The 23,090-nt window shown below is 36.5% G+C and overlaps 1 protein-coding gene across 7 annotated transcripts in view; it reads left to right on the forward strand.

Annotated features, from left to right (window-relative positions):
* LOC149558715 (putative CoA ligase CCL8) overlaps positions 1-23,090 on the forward strand; it is a 243,734-nt gene that overhangs the window by 61,309 nt on the left and 159,335 nt on the right. For 4 of the 7 annotated variants that reach the window (XR_016365057.1, XR_016365059.1, XR_016365058.1 and 1 more), the window contains exons 6-9: positions 13,288-13,356; positions 13,530-13,583; positions 13,719-13,826; positions 14,606-14,704. Coding sequence is in view for 4 of the 7 variants with exons in the window: in XM_089832814.1 (XP_089688940.1) it covers positions 13,288-13,356; positions 13,530-13,583; positions 13,719-13,826; positions 14,606-14,704 (330 nt within the window). In the remaining 3 variants the exon portion in view is untranslated. Of the gene's footprint in view, positions 1-13,287; positions 13,358-13,529; positions 13,584-13,718; positions 13,827-14,605; positions 14,705-23,090 lie in introns of all 7 variants that reach the window. The other 3 variants (XM_089832815.1, XM_089832816.1, XM_089832817.1) reach the window with 1 other exon arrangement.

Genomic DNA, 23,090 nt, shown 5'->3' on the forward strand with positions numbered 1-23,090 from the left:
ATGAAATAATAACGATTAACTATCTTACCATTTCACATGATTATAACAAATTTCAACTGTCAATTGACTTCACATGACACCTCAACGGCTATATGAACATTTTAAATTAGGTCAAAAATTGGGATGTAACAAAGAGGATAAACCAATTACAAGAGAAAGTAAAAGAAAGAGATGTTGGAGCAGCAATGATTAAAGCTGATAAAGGCAAACAAATGGAAGTGGGATGGAGTGCAACACACATAAAGAATGATGTAGATTTGTGGACACAATTTGTAGCAATAGAGTGAGAGTAGACGATGAAGCTTGGGGATATGAAGACGAATAGGACAATGCCAGATTGTAAGAGCCCCACTGTGGCTCAAACTCTAATTCAATGCTTTGCTGGATATGTCTTTCTCAAATGATGTGTTTGGTTGTTTTTCCTAAATATTATTTTTTTGAACTTTTCTCTTGTATCGTAAAAGACAAATACAATGCATGAAATGAAAAACAATTCCATCAACTAAGCACAATAATTCTTCTCATCCACCTTTCTCAAAAGATGTGTTTGGGTGTTTTTCCTAATTTTTTTTCTTGAAATTTTCTCTTGTATTGAAAAAGACAGATACAATGCATGAAATGAAATACAATTCCATCAACTAAGCATGATAAGTCTTCTTACTTCTAGTTCAAGGAAAGATCTATTTATAATGTAACCATGCCTTGAAGAATAGAATAATACAAACTGAAATATCCATTGTTAACACGGCTGGTAATACAATCTCCGCATTCAGATGTGGCTTTTAATATGTGTGGGAAAAATTGACTCTAAAGTTTGAATGATAGATTGAGGGCACCCAAACCATAAGACATGCACCTACTAAACTCTATGCCACTACTCCATACCCCATGATGCTACTAGAAATTCTTGGAGTATATTATTGGAGTTGCTAGCACCTAAAACGTGAGGATGACAATAAGGATTTGCTGGGAATTTTGGTTGCGGTTGAAATGTGCAACCAATGTAACCTTAAAACCTATAATTGATGCCTATAACCCTTGCAGTTACCTTTTGTATTGAGCCTTATGGCTCCCATTTTCTCTACGATTGCCACAATATAATCTCATGCATAAACCAATGGCTGCGATCTAGCAATGTAGATTGGTTACTATAGTTTTGAGAAAATTTTTAAACCCAAACAATTAACATTAACACCAATTGATCTCCTTTAATCACATAGATGGCCTTTGAATTGAGCCATTTTTGAAACACAATTAACTGGGCGTTAAGCTAGTTCACTACCTGGACAGTAATTGCAAGAATTCACAATTCTTTGAAGCCGAATGCTAGAAACACTTGTCACGAAAAAGCTTCTCACCAAAATGATAATTAAAGGTAATGAAGAATATTCCTCCAATTCCTCTTCTATACTTTTCTATTCCTCCCAAAACGATTTGAACTATTAGATTCAGCTATACACCTTGCACAACTAATGGCATTTTTTGCGTAACCAAGTTTTAAAACATTTGAATTATAATTAACAATTACATCTCCCTATATGCGTTGGTAGCATGACATGGTTTCATTCTAAAAAAACATTTAATGAACTTGGTCACATAGTATAACCTTTAAATCATATTATTAATTATGGATTGATTAATAAACATTAAACCATTAAATGGCTTATCTAATCTCCAAGTGACCAATCTAGATACCAAATACTCACTGAGTGTGTCGAAGGTTGAACACCTTACCAATAATAGCAACTGACCAATAATTGACTTACTATAATTAGTAAGTATGAAGAACAGAGCCATGAAGCACATATAAATGCCAATTCTACAACCACTTAGCAATGGAGAAGGTAAATACCTCACCTATTGACTAGGTCTTTGGAACAAAGTGCACCATCTAAACAACTCCATAGCCCATGAGGTTCAAGAAATAGGCTAATCCCTCAAACTCTAATGCTCACAAAAAAAAGGACATTACAATCTTGATGCAAAGCATCCTACAAACCAACAAATAAGTGGGATACATGCTTATCCCTTCAACATCCATTAAATAATTCCATTAATTAGAGGCATCTCATGAGGTAAAACAAATATATTTCGATACAAAAATATCAACCTTTCTCAATTTGCATATCCCTTTTTCTATATCTGATTCCATTATTCATAACTTTTGTTCTTGAAAGTTTCTGGCCAAACCCATTGGAGGAATTGTTCAAAACTAGTCTTACTAAATCATATCCAAATCTGAGCCCAATCCAATAAACATATTACAAGTTATGGTCTCTGTACCGAGACACATTTTCACTGTCATAAACCAGAAACAAAACTTGAAACCCTGCCTAGGGCATCCAATATCTTTCTCAAGTCAAATACAAATGATTCCAAACCAATTTCATAGTAACCCTCTATGAATCTAGTTTCTGCATATGTAAGTCATTAATTGTTTTAATGCATAAGTCATTATGTGAGCACAAATCATTGCCTGGAACTCCGTTGAAGGTATTTAAAAACCAGTTTTCACTAAGAGATGTATAACTTTCTCAAATCTAAATGAAAACGACTCAAACCAAAAGGAAATGAAAGTGGATTCACATATATTTCCAATGAATCTATTTAGAGGTCATAACTCTTCCATATGTGTTAGTACCAAGTGTTGCAACATGACTGCTGTCAGAGAATCCGAAATCTGTAAATAGCCACTTTCACTAAAATATGCATAACTTCTTCAAAACCAAATGAAATTAATCCAAACCAAAAAGAGAAGGAAGCTTATTCATCTTCCTATCCAAATATACAGATAATACATGGTTTCCAGGTCGTACATGGCCTTGCAAGACCTCGAAACAACACAAAAACTAAAAAAACCAATCAAACCAGCAATATAGAAAATCTCCAAAAATAGATCCAAAATCTTTCCTTCTTCTCATTCATGATTTGGAACGACCATTACAATGCTTTTATAGACTTTTGGGTAGTTTACAACTTCCCAACATGCTTTTAACCCTTTTCACATTTTTTGCAAAGTTTTTAACTTGCAAGTTTTAAGCAACTTTTACATTTTGATCTCACAATTTTGTGCCGACATTACAAACATGTCAAAATGGAATATTGACCACCATTTACAATATTTTTACCCTTCCTTGAGTTTACAAATACATTTTGATCTTATTGACCACATTAAGACCTCCTTACACAATTTTGACAACTTATAACAAATGGCTTCTCTAACCTTTACATCTTGACAAAATGGACTCAAATACATTACAAATGACTCAAATGAATTTAAATATCTCATATATGATATCTTATCCTCCTTGTGTTCTTGTTCTTAAGGTGCCCTTGCACCAAACCTGCCTTCCCTAAGATCACTTGCCCCCAAGCAATCACTACTGCAGAGAAACTCTATTGCAATGGAAATCCAAAGGAAGACTATCAACTATCCTGCATAACAAGAACACTATTGAAGCATCAAAATAAAGACATCTGCACCAAAATGAACAATAAACCATTGCCCTATCACTATGCCATGTATTTTTGCATCTTAAAGCAATAATGTTAATGAGAATCATAAATGAAATTGCAAGTAATCCACACTACATACACATTGCTATAGTCCCCAGAAAACCCACACTAGAATGCTGATGCACTCAAGGATCTCAACTGATGAGTGACCGATCAAATATACTTGTATCCCATATTAAGAAGCAAAGCCTTCTAAGAAGAACTTAAAGACTTCTTTTGCGCTAATTTGATCATAATGGCACCATGCGGACAATGGTGAAGCCCTCCAATGGGATCTATCCATCTTGTAATGCTAAACCTGTCATAATCTAGATCCCAATAAAATGTAACTGACATCTATCCATTGTAAGGAGGTAAGAATATTTGGAATCATTTGCACACAAAATCTCCCTCTACGCTCTACCAATCCCTTGTAGGTGTGAAATCCAACATTTCTACGAGGATAAGAACTCCCAATGGTGTTTCTATCACAATACGATATCCATCCTCCACTAGAACTTTTGTGGATATACTGACTTTGTATGTAGTCTTTCAACAACTTGCAGCTACTATTTCCATCTACCGAAGGTGGTAAATATCCATCCCATAAAGGATGGTATAATCCTAGAGTCGATCTGCACTGATGCATCACCAAGTCCCTCACATGTAGATCAAAAGAAAAATGATGAGCACTCCTCACTGTGTAGTTATGTTAAAAGGCTCCAATCTTGGTCAACGTCCCATCATTGACAACTCGAGAATCGAAATATGGCTCCAATTTTTGATCTTGAATAGCTGATTGGGCAATGCCTCTAGAAATCCTCTCTACGAATCCATGTACACAATCTTTATGAGGGAGCATTGTAGTTAGTGTATCTATGATCATTCCCACCGAATGCCAAATTCCAAGAGAAACCTCAAATGAGAGTATGCTCAGCAAATCCAAATGGTCCCTCTTGAAACTTTGGACTCTTAATTAGATACTCAACAAACAAATCTTTGTAGTAGAAAGAGTATGAGGCAAAATCAACTTGTTCTCCTACAACCATCAACTAATCACCCTAACTTGGTGACACATCCAGTTGTCTACCGCCATCAATTGTATGAGATGAAGTAATTTTGATTTGCTTCTAGGGGAGGGAAAAAATAAACATGATAGCCATACTCCCAACCAAATTACACCTTGTGAATCTCCTATGAAGATGATGGAGTAGTGTTGTGTACCAACTCACAACTCTCGCAAGAATCCACCATTGCCACACAAGAGCCACCAACGATATGACCTGAATCGTCTGTCATTGTGTTCACCTTAGGAAAACTTGATGCAATTAATGGATCTCTACAACTCTCAACCAAATTACTAATCCAAGCTGATACTACTGCACCTGAATCTGTGATGGATGTGCTACTGCACTTGAATCTGTGATGGATGTAGTCACATCCTCTCTACAACCCGTGGATATCAAATCATCACCAACTACCATTGTATGTATGGTCCCCTTTCTAGGCGACATGAGCAGAGTGGCAAGTTGGCCTATTACTGGGTTTTCATAGGCCAACAAGTTGGACAAGGAACTCACCAAGCCATTCAGACTAATGCATGGGGATTTTGGGAACCAATTTGGAGCTTTGGATTATATTTAGTAATTAATAAGGAAATAATTAAAATTTCCTAAGTTGAGTTTTAAATAAATTATAATATTTGAATAATTAATATTCACTTTAATAAATAAAATAAAGTATTCATGACAAGTGAATAATAATATTTCATTTTATTAATAAAGGTGCCAAAATAAATTAGGTCAATAGTACAATTCACTCTATGAAATAGTGTGGCCTTCAAATAAGTCAAAAATATAATAAAAGCCTTGGCTTGTTTATTAAAAATAAAAGGCTATCTTATCTTCAAAAATAGAAATAAAGTCAATTTTTTATTAAAAAGCCAAGAATGCCTCACATGGAGATGAGAGTTGATTTTAGGAACTATAGAGAAGTATTAATTCCCTGCCATCATTGGAGGATGCAAGCTTGGTGTTTTGGACAGCTAGAACTGAGTTCCTTGAGTAAATTTTGGATCAAATCCAGCAGGTGAAGGAATAAAATTGCTTGGCCATCATTCTCTGGGATGATCATGAATGGAATTTTAGCACGAATATTTGAGGAGCTGCAGGTGTCATTTGGAGGAATCCAATGGCCCAAGATCGGTCATTATTGGGATTGTGATTGGGATGCAAATCTCAATTCACTTTGAAGAGTTTAAGCGCAGGTAAAGGGAGATGCTTCAGACTTGTTTTAAGTTGCAAAGGAATGTTTTCAATGCTAAAGTCTGAAGGGAGTTAGCAGATTTGTAATGATCTCTTTTTTAAATCTTTAACCTGTCATTCAAAATTTAATAATTTTAGGAAGTCATTCCAGTTAACAACCTTAGATCCTTATTATTATTCAAATTAGAGGGATTGAGCAATAATTAATTAATTTAATTGATTTATAAAGTTTCATTAAATAGCACTAGGCAAGCTATTCTCTCAGGGTTATGACTATCTGGAGACGGTAGATTGACGGTGCAAAGGGCGCGTGAAACAAGCTACAAGCGGCTCCCTAGAGGATACCATCAGGTGCTCGAATTTACTTGGCCTCTCCCTCCACCCACTCCCTATCTGAAGATGCCATAACTCAAAAGAGAGCAAGCTTCTTGGACTATAGTTGGGAAAGTACATTTAATGGTAATTCTTAAAAATGTTGTACACATTATTATAATTTGAAATATTTAACATTGCATATATATATTGCAAATGCTTAAAAACATATAATATTCCTATTTAATTTAATGTACACATAATATTTATGCGAATTATTTTAATGGAGCTTAATAGTCAATCCTGCTCTATGAAAGGAATGATATAAGCCGTGGAACCCGTAAATGATTAATGCTTGTACTTATCTATTATTAATTGTTTGAAATAACTATCATGGATATTGCTTTATAACATAAGTTGATTTGTTTACATTCAATCAAAGTAACGAGAATCGGAATCGTATCGGAATCGGCATGGCCGAATCGAATCGTGAATCGGGGGTGAATCGCCGGTGAATCGGCGATGAATCGGCAAATTTGAAAAAACCCTTTAAATGTAGAGATTTTAACAATTTAAGACTTATTTCATGCACCCTTTATTGAATATAACTTAAACACACTATAACATCATCAAATAGAAGTTGAAACTTAACATATATAAACATGGAAGTTTGTGTTTACCACATGGGGTAAAGAGTTTTTATCACCCAAATTCACATCCAACACCTACTCCAAGTGCTTCAAAGCATATCACCCCTCTCGAAAGGCTTGCTCTATTGTTCTCTCCACCACAGACACTCCATGCCTGTAACAGCTTCAGGTCTCATCAACTGGTGAGACTTCCCACGACTGATAACCGCAGCGACTGGGGGTCTAGGGGGCAACGCCCCCAGCGGGGTCGAGGGGCAGCGCCCCCGTCGCCAAAACCAAATTTGCACTCTGAAACCCACACAAAACTATATGGAACACAGTGTTTTTGTGATTTTCTTTTGATCCCACACTCTTTCGGGAAACCGCTGATGTTTTACTACCTGATTATGTCTTTCTCTTCCCTTGGGCATCATCCGTTATGCATTCTAAACATTTTTTATTTGTCGTCGTTTTTTTTTTTTTTTTTTTTTTTTTTATAACCTATGGTTCTTCTTTTCTCTTCTCCTCTCTTCTAGTCATGCTTAACAATTAGAAGGCCCTTTAGGGTTATAACAAAGAGGAAAGGTAAAAAAGAAAGCAAAAAACATAAGTGATTTTTTTATTATTTCCAACTAAACATGCATGCTGTTGCCAGCCGATTTTTGGCGATTTTTAATGGCGATTCAGGCGATTTTTTGAGTGAATCGCCGATACATGCGATTCAGGCGATTCACCCGATGAAATCGCCGATCACGATTTCCGACTCCAAAAAAATCGGGGTGCATGAATCTGATCGCTGAATCGGCGATTCACGCGATTTCAGCGCGATTCTCGTTACTCTGCATTCAATATATATATTCACATATCGGTGCATGAAAAAAAAAAGTTATATTCAATTAAGAGATTATGTAATACATATTACATAGAGCTCACGAAATGCACCGTGCATGTATCTTAAATGTTGTTATCTATATTACCATATATCAACGATTATTTATGATTTGGCCAATGTGATGCATAATTATGTAATTGAGTACTGATGGACGTACCTGTATTGATGTACTAATTGCATAGATGGCAGCGCAGTACCCACGGACGGAGGTTCTGTTGTGTTTTGTGACAATGATGTTCAGGCGCCGAGCAATGGATTTGCACGCGGAGAGTGATATTATTATCTCTCCTTATTCTACCTCTTATTCGTTTATGCCTTATTCTCACCTCTTTTCTCCTTTATTAAATCTTCTATCTGCTTGCGCCTTGCTCGTTTGTCTTAACGTATTAATATATTGTATCTTCTGTGCCTCCTTTACCTAACCCTAATCATGATATATATATATCGTGCACAGTTGCGAATGAAAGGTCGTGACTATCAAGATTTATTTAGTTTTTCATAATTCAATTCTTATTTAACATTATATCGATGTAGCAACTTTTATGCTATCATCATATTCTAGTAATTTTACGGTTTCCATTTTAAAAGAATGTTTGTAGTAATCAGATTTGATTTTAGGTAAAACTTTTTGGAATAGTAAAATGAATATTTTGGAAAGTTGACAATATTAATACATCTAATAATAACAATAATATGTTTAATGTTTTTACGGGACTTCTCTGTAATATTAATAATACTTATGGCAACTTATGAGTCATTTGATTAAAACAAATTCTTTTTAAAAAAATAAATAAAATTTATTATATCAATAATTATTTGAATTTAATACATAACATTCTTGATAGAGTAAAGCACATTAATCCAGGTTCATTACAAGATTTCAGTCTGAGCTTTCCATATTGGGATTGATCTAAGGTGGATTGGTAATGTTTTAAAGCATACTTCAGCTTCCAAGACTGCACAACAGAAACTAGTATTTGATGCCAAATTAGAGGGTTGTTTCCATTGTTTCAAGGTTTGAACAATGAGATTCACAACAACATTTTGTTCCAGCTCTATAGTTCATTCTCAATAAGAGCTGAGACATTTATTTTGAGGTTGAGTTGGAAGTTTGTATAAAGATAAATTTTGAAACTTCTGTTTGGTGCGATTTCAGTATAAAAAATATCCAAGTGGTTCAATTTGAGTTGTGATAGCTTGAGCCAAGAGTATACTGCTGCTAGTCGTCATTTTCATTGCTGGCTGAGCTCATCTGCTGGTTGGGCAATATACACTAGTTGTACCACTTGGGGTATGCCATACAAGTCTGAGAAGGGTACACAACAAAATGTTTTCACCAGTATCACCTATTTGCTGTCAATTTTGGAGCTGAAAGTGTGACGTCGTGATTATTGGTATGTGAAAATGTAATATACCACTGGGATATTCTCCCAAATAATTTGCTCAATAAACTTCAGAAATAACAATAATTAATTTCATGCATAGTTTTTTAGCAAATACCGCGTATGCCCAAAAAATGTACTCATAAATGCTATTGTATTATAGCTTCCAACAATACCGTAACTTTATAAATTTACCAATCTTAGATGCAAAAAGCTACAACCAAATTGGATAATAAGAAAGAACCTAAAATACAAGGTAAACTCCATTGCAAATCCACTCTGAAGATGAATTGGGTTTCCATCAAATACACCGAGAAGCCTGAAGGTTTTCCGTCCTTAGGTTTCAAGAAGAGAAAGTCAGAATCTTCCCGAATTTCTCCTAGAAAAATCGTAAGTCACAAATCCATCCATGAAGAGAATGAGCCTGTAAAGGTTCCTGTGTAGCCATCTCTGTGACTTTTCATTTTCCTCTTCTTGACCCTTCATATTTCTTCTGTGTCTTATGCTACTTTTAATTAATGTCTCCATTGTATAATAAAGGGCATAATAGTTACTTTCAAACTCAAGAAGCTACGTGTAATAGCTTGTTAGAATGCTCTTGGCAAGTCACTTCAAGTCCATTACTGCAATGGCCAAAAAATTGAACTTTGCAGACTTACTAAAAATAGCAAGCATCTGGATACCCCGTCAGAACTACTCTGATTGGCAGGCAACTGAAATTGCCTCAGCCAAAACTTGCACAGGTCATCTGTAAAGACTAGGTTAGCTCGACGATCCATGGTGGAACGGGCTAACAATGCAGCACAGAATAAAGGCCCAGAAAAGGGGACCTTTCAGTGCTCCCTTGTAATAGCTTGTCGGAATGCTCTTGGCAAGTCACTTCAAGTCCATTACTGCAATGGCCAAAAAACTGAACCTTGCAGACTTACTAAAAATAGCAAGCATCCGAATACCCCGTCAGAACTACTCTGATTGGCAGGCAACTGAAATTGCCTCAGCCAAAACTCGCACAGGTCATCTGTAAAGACCAGGTTAGCTCGACGATCCATGGTGGAACGGGCTAACAAGGCATCACAGAATAAAGGCCCAGAAAAGGGGACCTTTCAGTCCTCCCTTCCTAGAGATTGCTTGCCCTCAAGCAATCAACATACGCATGCTATGACCAGAACACTCGGATCCCATATCAATCTCAGGAAAACTGCTCCATCAATCTGTTTTGCTACTCTAATATAAACAATGTATCCTGAATTTGAAGCCCCTTATTGATATACCATTGAAGTAAAGCATCAATCATACCAATACCATGATCCCACACTATTATGTTGTCACGACCATAAGATATAAATGTCTCAAGGAGCTATTAATACTGGTTAACAAGTCATTTGTGAATGATCTCCAATGGAATTGCACGTTATCTGTGATGACTGTCCATCCTAAACTTTTGATGAAAGAACCAAACTGCTCAATAACTGAGTTCAATTCCAAAGGCACAGGGAGGTTAATAATTCCATCATCAATCTGAAATGCCCGAGTTTTTAGGTGTAATGGGCAAGGAAAGGGCTGAGAACTCACTCTGTGTGATGAAGGTATAACTCTCATCAACCCCCAAAAAAGGTCTATCCAGCTGCTGAAGCATAAATCCATAAATTCATGTACAAGCTAGAATCTGACATAGTGTATAAGCTGGGAGCAATAGTACTAACTCTGGAAATCACTCCATCGTTGTAGTCTTGTGACTAAGTCTCATCATCAATAATTGTTTCCGAGTCCCAAGTCCTGCAATCAATCTCATCCTCATCATCAGGAGAGTCTTTCTCATCCGTTTCAAATTGCAGATTATCAGAAGTCAAATCAACATCTACCTCAAATAAACAATTGTCAACCAAGTGAATATTGAATATTTTTCATCTCATCTTGATGCTCTAGTGGCTCCAACAATTTCTTGGGGCAGCTATCTAAGTGATAAGTCTGCTGAATGCTATCAAGTTCCTTCATTACTTCCTGGTAGAACTCAAGCCTTCCTATGCTCTCCAGTTCCCTGTATTGATTGGTGAGCACAACCTGATTTTCCACTTCGTGAAGAGCATCTCATGTATTATGCAATGCCTCCTGAGCAACATTAAGCTCCCACTTGAGCTTATTAACTTCATCCACTTTTCCTCTCGATTGTTTTGCATATATTTTAACAACTTTTAAGATGTAGTCCTTGTCTGAAAGTAGACATATAATCTGATTTCAATTACTCAAAGGCACTTTAACCCTCTGTAAATCAACAACCTAAGAATCACTTTCCTTTCCTTTGTGCCTTTATGTAAAGATCTTCAATGGTCCTGCGAATGTCATCATAGAATTGTGAGGCTGCAACAATCATATCTTTAGTAACTTTCAGCCACTTTTTCAAGGCACGCTTCTCATCATTGTCATTGTGAGTGTTATTCTGAAGGGCATTTTCTGATTGGTCATCCAAACCATCGTTATCCTTGAATACCATCTTTGTATATTCGTTGATTTTTTTAGTTGGGGGAATGGTAGCCAAGCTTGATCAGTTTTGTGGGAAATGAGAAACGGAAGAAGAATAAAAGCCTTCACATTTGTGGGGAATACGAGGACAGGTGGAAAAAAGGAGAGTTGGACCTTTGGGGTAAAAAGGATTTGAAGAATCGAAAAGGTAGGGATGAAAGCTAGGAAAAGAGAATGATAGAGGAAGAAATGGGTCTGCTCTTGGAGAGGAACAGAATAAATCGTAAACCAAACATTGTTAGAGTCAATTAACATTAAAACTTTGTTTCTTTGATAAGAGAATCAGTTTCCTGTAATACTTGGTTTGAAATGGAATGCTGTTGACTGACAAATTGTTCTGTTTCTACTATTTAAGTTCCTGTCATTTGCAAACTTCCCATCGTTGTTTTGTCTTAGATTTGTTAATTAAGTTTCTGTTGATTAATTCTCAGTTAGTCTGCAATCAAACAAGCAAGATGAATTATTTGTGATTTGTGCATGCTTCATAAGCAATCAGCTGTTCATAAGTTTGTATAGGGGAAGACTTAGCTTTCCAGGCCGATGATTTGATGCTAATTTGGAACTTTATTCATTTTTTGTTCTGGATAAGAGTGTCATTACTGGTATTTAAGAGGATGGCAGGATGGGAACCAAGCCCAATCAATCTGCTTCCTGCAGGTCTTGCCCAACAAACAAATTACTACATTGAAGAAGTTAACAAGCACTCCTAGTTGACAAAGACTGGCAAATGGCGTAGGTTTTTTCCTTGAAGAGACTTGTTTCTGTTTTTATTGTCAGAATAATTGTTTGGAGTGACATTCAAGGTGATGATCATAGCATAGAATGGCTGGCTGTGAGAAAACTATAAAATCATTTGGTGGAGCTTAGGTTTGAATACAACTCTGTCTTATATTGCTTAATATTGTTAGTAACTTTCTAGATAGTAATCATTGCTTTATATTTCTATATGTAGTATTCATTGGAGATGGAATTTAAAGACAATGTAAGTCATTGTATTCGCCATCTCAAAGAAATCAGAATATCCTATAGTTGTTTATATTATCTGCAATAATGGTGTAATCTGATTTTTGTATGTTTGCCCAATCAATTTTAATAGAATGAAAGAAAACACCTCTATTTATCCATTCCAACTATATGAGGCTTCTTCTTGGTGTTGAGTCCAAGATATACCAAGTTGATTTTGACTCTTTGCCCTTCGAAGCATATGTTGAGTCCAAAGTCTGGCTATTACATCATTCTCTTGAGAGCTGAAGTGTTTCAGTCACTTCAACTAATCAAACAAGATGGATGGCCTGCATGATCAAGCCTCAAGTGCATGACCTTTTTTTCATAACTTTGGAAAAGTATGTTTTGTCACCTTTTTTTGATTTATAAGTTTTTACTTGGAGTCATCTTCAATTTTAAAAGATAAAATTAACAAATTTATCAGTTCTGTACACAATCAGCAAGGTATTTTGTGATATTTATGTTGTGTAGTTCTTGTTTCTTGATTTGATTGTGTATATATTTTTTAGCATCAATGTTTCGCAACATACTCCCTGATCCATCATCAGGATGAGAGAATGCAAGAATAGGACAGTAATCTCTCATCTTGATGATGGATCACGGAGTGTGATCCGGAACGTTGATGCTTAAAAATATATACACAATCAAATCCAGAAACAGAAACTACATTTCAAATAGATTGTGGAAATCTGCTAATGTTGATGTTAATGTTGTAGTTTACCCTACAGTTTAAGCTGATTAATGTCAGATTTATTTTTCAAAATCTGAAAACTTAAACTACTGTGCAGGTTCAGATCTTAACAGACGCATGGGAATATACACCAGCTGATAGATTTCTGAATTGCTTACCATTACATCATATCCACCAATATTGATTTATAGGAAATTATAGTACATTTTATCATCTTATCAATTTTGTGTGATGATCTAGCATTAATGAGAAATGAAGTATTTGTTGGTGCACTTATGATTTTGTATTGAAGCTAGTCAGAAATTTCTTGGTGTCAATGTTGACTCTTGACGGTGTATACATGTCCATGGCCTTTACAATGCCCTTCTTGCACCTCTATATGCTGGTGCTGTGGTAAATTCATATTTTACTTTCAGTTGTAGAATGCTATCTATATATATGGTGCATTGTTTAATGTTCTTGTAAACATTTATGTGATTATGGTAAAATCTTATTGTGACTATTTTTTCTTGAAATATGGTTTTGAAGGTAGATTTCATCCCAAAATTCAGTGCAAGTGAGGTATGGCAGAGATGGATTGGGTCATATCCTAGTGATGGAAGCAAGGCTAAAAATGCTATTACTGTTTTTACTGGGGTGTGTAAGTTTTTTATGTGATTTTTCTGTTTCTAGTAATTCTGTTGTGTCAAAGAAAGTTTAGTGATCTAATTAATATTATCTAGATGTAATCTAGTAATTCAGTCCCATATATGTATACTGTTATGTTCTATTTTACTTCTTGCTTTGAAGTATAAATCATCTGGTTTGTGAGACTGTCATAAAGGCACATGTTATAGCAGAATGGTAAGAAAAGATTATGTGCAGAGGACGTTTTCCCATAGAGAAGGCAATGTATAATTTTTACTATTCCATAAAACAAATTTTATGATGCTAAATGAGACATTTACAGGCAAAAATTTCCATTCTGAATTTTTGTGATGAAGTTTAAGCAAACAACCACATCTGGATGCAAATTTCATTGAGGACAGAAAAGATTATAGAAAGCCAGCAGCCAGAATGAGACAAAGCATAGAGAGACAAACCAGATGCCACAATTGTCCATTGCTAGCTAACATAAGCAGAATGCTGCATTATAGATATAATAATGAAGGAAGCAGTGAACTATCTTGGCTATTGACAGCAACTTTTTCTACTTCAGTTTCATTTGCTTTGTTGTTGGGTCTGTTGCTTCTGATAGTGGTGCCATTTATCTTTTATCTAGTTATATTCTCTTCTTAATCTTATGCTACCATGGTGTAATATTTTTTACATTGATATTCTAAATATACCTTTAACAGTACATATGCAGATTATCATTTTTATCCAAACACAACACTTTTTGGAAGTTGAGTCTAATATTTCATTCTTTTGATTAGGTCCCAACAATGTATACTCGATTGATTCAAGCCTATGAATTGATGGGAATGGAAGCTCAAAAGGTTGCTGCATCAGCATCGCATAAATTGCGTCTCATGGTATAATTATTAACTTCCCCATCTAAAATTAGAACAATTACATTTCAGATGTTCTAATTATTGTTTGGCATAAGTGACTAGTTCTGGTTGTATGCCATGTTAAGGAAATGTTTGATTAAAATTCCTTCTGGAAATTTGGATTGTCTTCTTAAATATTCATGGAAATATCTTATTGAGCACTAATCTATGATATGTTAAAATGAGAATCTGTAGCTATTTCTTATCCACGACTTACATAATTTACTTAAACATCACAATCAGTGGACTAGTATTTTGTTTTATGTAAAAACCCCAACTGGCTATAACTCATTAATTTTTAACTAATCAGAAGTTTGACATTTTGTCAAACACTTGGCAAGCTAACCTAAACACATTTGACAACCCTCGCAGTGCTGCAACTAAATCTGTTCCTTATTTCCAAGAAATAACAATATTGTTTTTGATATAAGAATCCAGAAATGTTATTTAATATTGAGAACCTTGCATCTACCCCTTACTGGATGATTTTCAACAGTTAATTGCACAAGCAGTATTCAAAACCCTCTTCACAAACCCTCTCTTACTGGATATTCATCTTGAAATATCTATATTTAACAATTCGTACTTATATGCTAACATTGGAATAAGGAGCAATCACAGTATTAATTTGTAGTAATTATGAGACAATAATTTGGCAATAACAATTGTAATTAGAACCTGTAATCTGCTAGGGAACAATCAGTTTGCAAAATAAACATTATCTGTACAAGACCACCAAAATGCAGGACTGATTTGATAGCCTCAACAACCCGTAAATGATGCCAAAGGTGGAATTTAACAGCAGCTACACAAGGTGATGCCCAGGCGGTATCTTAACAGCCACAAGCAGGGCTCTGCACAGCCCGATCTCCCTCCAAAAACAGTAATAAAATAATGCCCAGCTGTAGATTATACTGGCAGAAATTAAGCCAGCAGCTCGTCCAAATATGGATGCCCAATTGCAAACGAACTCCTTAGTAACAGCTAGGAGGAAGACTCCAAACTCCAAATACTAGTCTCAGATTTTTCGAACACAACATTATCTCCCATCCACAGATTAAACAGTAAGGAGATTCAACCAATTTCAGAATTAAATCACTAGACAACAACAGTGATTCAAAATACCTCTTAGAGACTAATTCACAATACCTCAGCTGTGAATTACAAAGCACTTCTCAGCTCCAAACCCTTATACTTCAGCAAGGGCACATAAATCATTAAACTTAGAAAAAGCCACAAAGGCATCAAAATAAAATAAAATATCCAAGCATCTTTTCTCAACAAGTGGGCTTGTATTTATAACCTCTAGATTCCCTTTTGTTGCCAAAATGTAACTTCACTTGCGAAGCTTCACCACACAACATTAATCAAAAGCTTCCATTAGATTCTCTTACTTGACTTGGCTTAGTATTTAATAAATGACGCTTTCCATTGATAAGTCAACCTTCAACTTAAGAAATTATAAAGTGAAATTACAACTTTATTATAGGCCATTTAATTATTTAATAATAATTTGACCACTAAAAATATAATAATTCCCAAAATACTCATCATTTAAATATGCCATCTGAAATAGGAATTATACCTATTATTTCTCCATGTGACCAAATGCACTTTCCAAAAATAGAAAGGGTTCATCTTGATCAACACCAACTTACCACAAATAGTAAGTACACAACTAAGCCCAAATGAAGTCCAATTTGAGCCAAACAAAGACCAACCTGTAGCTTACTGAATTGTGGAGAAGATAAGACCCTCCCAAGTCAAGCCACTACCTCAGAAGATCTTTTACCTACAATAATAAGCCTACGAGGATCACATTAATAGGCTAATCCATGAAACTTTGATATTGACAAAAATGGGGACATTGCATTTTAGTTGAATTCTTTCAATCTTTTCACAATAATGTACAATTTATTATCGGTGCACATTATGGCAAATAAAGGGATTAAAGACCATATCACCATTTCAAACTTGTTTAAGCTCATCTGTGCAATGCACATATTTTCATGCAGATGCCCTTACCCATGGCCAATGCATTGGCTCTTTAAGGTTGGTAGTGTAGAAATTAAAAAACTTTGCAAGATTATTAAGGTAAAATTGCAGAAAGGTATACAGTTAAAATATCTTCATCTCAATAAGACTTGGATTGAATCCTATTATTGCTTTGACAAGTGGATAATTATGCTTAAGTTTTGTTTGATATAAATTTTTTCCTGCATGTGTTTCCCTTCTCAAAATATGGACAAGCAACATGTATTATATGAAGAATTTTGTGTACTCTTTATAAATCTTCATATATTTGCACTATAACAAAAAGCATAGTTCGTAGACTCAGAGAGTAATTGGCAAGCATCAAAATTTCAACTCAGCAAAAACTCGACAAGAACTTGACAAATATTCAATAAAAACTCGGGAAAGACTTTTACCTGGGCAACTTTAAAGAGATGATGCATGGTTTATGGCAAAAACATGTGAAAAATGCATTTTACCAGTGTTTTACCTATGTTGATATTTTTACTCATGTCTTTTTGTGTCTATAAAAACATGAGAGTTGAATTTGTAATAACTAGATTTGTGAAAATTTGTCCAACAAAGAAAATAGAGAGTACTCGGCAATTCAAAGAGTACTTGCAGATTTGCAAACTATGACTATCTTGTCCTTCCTCTTTAATGGTCCACTTGAGACCTCGTTTTATTTGTAAAACTACTCATTTGTTTATTTGTGACATTGTTTTTGTTTTGATCAGTAACAAAGGTATTATATTAATCATCAAAAAGATACAAATAGATGAGAGTCAAATAGTGACCAAAAGAGACCCCAAAGACTGCTATCCCCACACTATCTAGACATTATAAACATTTGACATACATTGGATTTATCAAAAACATGGGATCAAACCCCAAACAAAAAATAGGCCCATGAGCAAAAACAAAAACCCCAACCATTAGCAGAACCCACTTGCAACTTATTCCTGGGTAAAATTAGGGATCCCCTCGCTATGCATATCAGCCATCGAAGCCCTGCTTCTCAATTGAATACCATCTCTACAACCATCAATTAGAGAAACAATGATCCCTTTAACCACGCCACCCTTGCCACTAGACTAGAATCCATGCCACTCTACTCATGACCCCTTTCCTGAGGAAGCTGTTGACGAACCATCGGAAACCCACCCTCATCAATTGGAGCATGTGAATGAATTGGAGTTCACCACCACCACCACCACCACCACCACCTATGAGCTGCCACGGGCCTTGACCCATGTGCATCTTGACACCACTCTCAACTCTGTACACCACATCCTCCAAACCTACAACCCATTTGGGTTCGAAATAGGCCCGTGTGACTCGAACGACCTCTTCTTTCCCGCCTTTAATCATCAGAGCTAATGCGAGAAATAGGGACTAAATGTCCATATTGGATCAAGGGTGCCAATAATGGATCAAATATTTATCACAAAAAATCAGAAAAATGACATCCCAAAATGTGTCTTCATCATTTCTGAACACATTGTCGAGCCTTTTTACTGTGATCGACCATGCGAATGCTAGGATTTGGCCTATAGTTTGCAAGGAGAAATTGGCTTACATCGAAAACTCCTAACTTTCACCAGTCCTCATAACTTCTCACAAGGTTCAGTAGTATTGGCAGAAACATAAATAATAATGCCATTATAAATTGCTGTTAAAATCTCCAAAACAAAGTGTGCCATCATTCCAATTACACCCTCCTCACCTATGCGTGCCAAAATTATACGGGCTGATCGTTACACATGCTACACAATGATAATGCCGCCACCACTTCATGTAGTACCCAACATCTTACCAATCCAAATACCTTTATTCTTTTACCCAAAATCTGAGTCCTCTAGACTGAATTTGTCATGTAGTGACCCCGATGCTCTGACCTTTCAGAGTTTGTTAGCCAAGGAATTGGCTTCTCTCAAAATATGATTAATCCCAAATTTCTCCACTTCATCTAAAAGTGCACGAATTTGCTTATTGTACCTGTTTAAATACCATGTGTCCAGTTCGCCTTTGAGAATCCCATTCACCACAATCTGTGAATCACCTTCAAGATGGAGATGCTAGGCACACAACTTAATGCCCATCAACGTTGCTTCAATTGCCGCTAGGCATTTGGCCTGATTATTGGTTCTATTTGAAACATGCTTCACACCAATGGCTAGAAGACCACTCTTTGCATTCCTTGCTGCAATAGCAATTCCTGATGGTCTTGGGTTCCCCTTTGATGCTCCATCAAAGTTAATTTTGATCCATTTGGGATATGGGGGAACCTAGGAATCCTTTGGAGCCACATCCACTGACTGAAGAGGATTATCCCTCTTAGGCCCATTTATGGGCCTTGTGTAATGCCCCTATTTTTAGCAGGTTCCTGTAGTTGGCTTGGTCAGTTCATCATCACAACCCTCGTGAGCTGACAGTGGGATTTTAGGGGTTCTCAGTTGTGGAGTTATAGGCTTTTTAGTAGCCTATGGTTTGTTTTGGCTTTTTTTGAGGGACTTACTATTTATAGTAAGTCAACTGTTGGTTTCGATGAGCTCAGTTGAGTTAGAGGAGTTGAGTGGTGTCCTCAATTTTTATTTAGGGCTTCTGGTTTGGGTTCCAAGAATCTTGGAGGGAGCGTCTCTTTTTAGTAAGTCACCTTGTTAGATTCATTCATTGTCTTTTTTTATCAAGATCACTTTGGTGTTGTCAGATTTCGATTTTGATGCTTCTACAGTCATTTTCACAAGATGGTTGGATTATTATTAGTTTTCATTTAAATATGTTGAGGTTGTTATTTTTGTTGGTGTTGTATGTTGGCCACCTTATTATCATATAGCTCATTGGAACCGGGATGAAAATTTCTAAATTTTGGGCACAAGAAACAATAACCTTGTGTGTCAATTTATTATGTTATGATGGAAAAGGTCATTTTTGGAAGCCAAAAGTAATTAATAATTATATTATGACACTATATTATATTTTAATTTTGTGTTGAGGAAGCTTCATAAGTGGAGTTCATTTGGTAAACTTGTGACATTTGGAGATTATAAATATGAGCCCATTTGGTGAGGAAAGGATCCGCTCATTTGATGATCTTATTTTTCTTTGTCGTCTTTGTGAGATTTTTATAAAGTTCTGCTTTTTTGTGCCCTTGCTAAAGTATAAGAGTTTGGGATCTACAACTGAAGTTTTGTAGATTCAATTCTGAGATTTCTTGGCAAATTACGCTGAGGTATACAATTTGTCATTGCTCCTACTGTATTAACTATAGTTAAGGAGATTTGCATTGTTGGAGATTTTGGTTTGGGGAATTCTGATTTTTGGCATTATTTGTATCTGCATTTTGGCTTGCATATTCTCAACATTTGGGCAACAATTATTCTTGCAATTGGATGCCTACAATTCTGATAATTAATCCATAACTAGGTGGTTTCATTACTAGTGTTTGGCATTGCATTCTCGGGATTTGAATTACCCTACATGCAATTTGTTGGAAGGCTGCGATCACATAGCAAGAGGCAATGTTTACTTCTCCACACCCTGCATTTATTGGTGGGTGTGAGAATTTCAGTTGTGGAGTTGGTACATACACAGGTTCTTTAAATTGTTGCTTCTCTATAAGTTTATGTTGTAATAATTGCATACAACATAATTGAAAATTGAAAATTTATGTTGGCATTCATGGTAGTTTGAAATTTATATCATTTGTAATTTCTTTATATTCTAAGAATTTCAAAAAGCATATATCTACTCAAAACCAAAAGAAATTTCAAAAACATTCAAAAAAATAAAATGTCTATTCAACATAGTCTTGGGTGAGCCAGCAGGGTTATTATAGTGGTATTAGAGTAGTTTCTTGCCATCCTATGGGGTAGGAAAATATTTATTAATTCAGATTTGTGGTTGTATTGGGAGGGATCAACACTCTCGCATTTTCTAGCCATGGACAGATACAGGTGGACTAATAGTTCTATGAGCCGATGGAGCAGTGTGGAGAATAGTGGGAAAATAAATGGCTTGAGGGAGGGTATGGAAAAACTTAAGTTTCATTAGCAGAGGTTAGTGACGAGCTTGTCGGATCCAGCGGTGGTTGAAAGGGTAGTGAGGTATATGGTTTCCGCTTTTAGGAGATCGACATCGAGGATGTACGGAAGAAGGCGGAAGAAGGCTTGAGCTCTTTTTAGTTGGTGTTCAGGAGATGTACCTATGTTCAGTATGGTTCCCATTGGCCCTATCTGTAGTTCTGATGACGAACTTTCCACATAGAGACATGTAGATGTGTCAGTGCCGCTGATGGAGAGCAACACTAAGCATTAGCGGCTTGAGGATTCTAGAGTTTTTGTGGATAGTACAAGTGCTATTAGGGCAGTAGTTGTTGTTGATTGTTCAAAGTCTCTCGAGGAGGGGATTGTTATTGGAGATTTATATGTCAGCTATCCTAGTGTTGCTCCAGTGCAGGAAGCAACTGCTTCCTCAGGTGAGACCGATACATGTATGGAGTCACCCATTTGTACCGATGTTGGTTTATGCTCCAGCGTTATTGATTCACAGCCTGACATAGAGTTGTGTGCAGAGTCAGGTGACAACAACTGAGGCTCTGTCAGGCAATGGGGATATAGATAGTATGGACACCTTTGATGATCCGCTTGAGGATGCTATGAGCTACACCGAGTATGATATTCCTTGTCATATATTGAGTGATGACTCTGAGGAGGTTTTGGATGGGTCCCAAGATCATGATTTACAAGGACTTTTTGTTGAGGAAGTAGAGTCATGCGATACAACAAGTGCTTTTGCTTCTTCAGAGGTGTCGGTTGAGGTATTGAGTAGTTGTACCTCGATTGTAGATGCGTGCGAGGATGGTAGTACACATCTAGTGAACAATCTTGTGGTGAGTAGTTCTGATTTAGTTTCCTATCATAGTGTAGATAGTGATAGTGACATCTCTTCAGCTCTTGAGCATTGTTATGCTATTCGTTAGATGTTGGTTGCATCTGGTTGGGGTGCTCCTATGTTAGATGAGCACAGTGATAGTAGTCTTTCCCTATTAGAGATTCATGTGCTTCAAGAGGTTGTTAGGATCTTGAAGCATAATCACTCATAGTTAGTTGTTGACAGGGATTACCTTATGGAGTGGGGTAGCACCTATTATGAGGCATTGTTAGGGAAAGAGGAGGTGGCTGAGCTCACTTAGGAGCTTGAGATGACTATGGACTCTCTTCAGTGTACTCAGTTGGCTCTTTAGGAGTCACAGTCACGGTTGGATGAGGTTATCGTGGAGTTGGAGTAGGTACAGTCGACTAGCCCTAGACCTTGTTCAATTCCATATTGTGGTTGGTGGTGAGTTTGCTTCCATGGTTGGGGATGAGGGGTGCGATGGTGTGGCAATCACATCCGTTCAGGATATGGGTGTAGTAGATACAGAAGAAGTGAGAGCATCAGTTGAGGATTGTAGTGTGATTCCTGTTGCGCCACATTTTTAGAGGGATCAATTGTGGGTTGCGTGGGAGCAGGTTGACGCTTCGACATATAATTTCTACTATACTGAGTCATTCATTGAGTATTTGCTTCAGAGTTCGGATTTGCGAGAGGATTCATATAGAGTATCTGAGTGTATTGCCATTCAGGGCTCTCGTGCTATACAACGATTGGTAGGGAAGATTGTAGATACCTTGGCTACAATGCTTCCCAACAAGGATTTTGTGGTTGGGTTTTCTTATATGGTTGGCTTGGATCTTGCCCAATCGGTAGTCTAGAGTCAGAGATTGGATTCGTCTCTTGATTCCCAATTTGGTGTGATGAGTCATTGACAAAGATTAGAGCTTTTTACTGGCATTACACAGTGAGGAGTGCTCATCATTTCACTTTTGATCCACAGGTGGAGGATTTGGTTTCACGTTGGTGTGGGTTGGCTCTAGTTTCATACCATCCATTATGGGATGGGTTAGCACCATGTTCAACATATTGGATTGGCAGCTACAAGTTAGACCACTTGCAGTATCAACACACCCACGACAAATTATCGGAAGTTGGAGTTGATGATAGTTTTTCAGGTACTTATGGTTGTTGTCATCTCCATAGTGCAGTTGGGTGTGAGTGCCAGTTTGATAGGGAATCAGATGTTGACAGAGTTGGTATTTCAGTTGGATTGGGTTCCGATGAGTTATTACCACCATCAATGTCTACAATTAGTTTCCAGATGATTCTTTCACTGATATCAATTAGTTGGGTGTTGATGCTATAGGAGTTGCTTGTACACAATAGGGATAGTATGCAGTTCTACCTTTGGGATCCAAGTGGATTGTGATGTTCATTTTGCTCTAGGATTTCTTGGGGACAAGCAGTCTTAGGGAGT

The sequence above is a fragment of the Cupressus sempervirens genome, chromosome 5 (assembly GCF_028749045.1).
Source record: "Cupressus sempervirens isolate cs-2001-9-10 chromosome 5, ASM2874904v1, whole genome shotgun sequence".
NCBI lineage: Eukaryota > Viridiplantae > Streptophyta > Pinopsida > Cupressales > Cupressaceae > Cupressus > Cupressus sempervirens.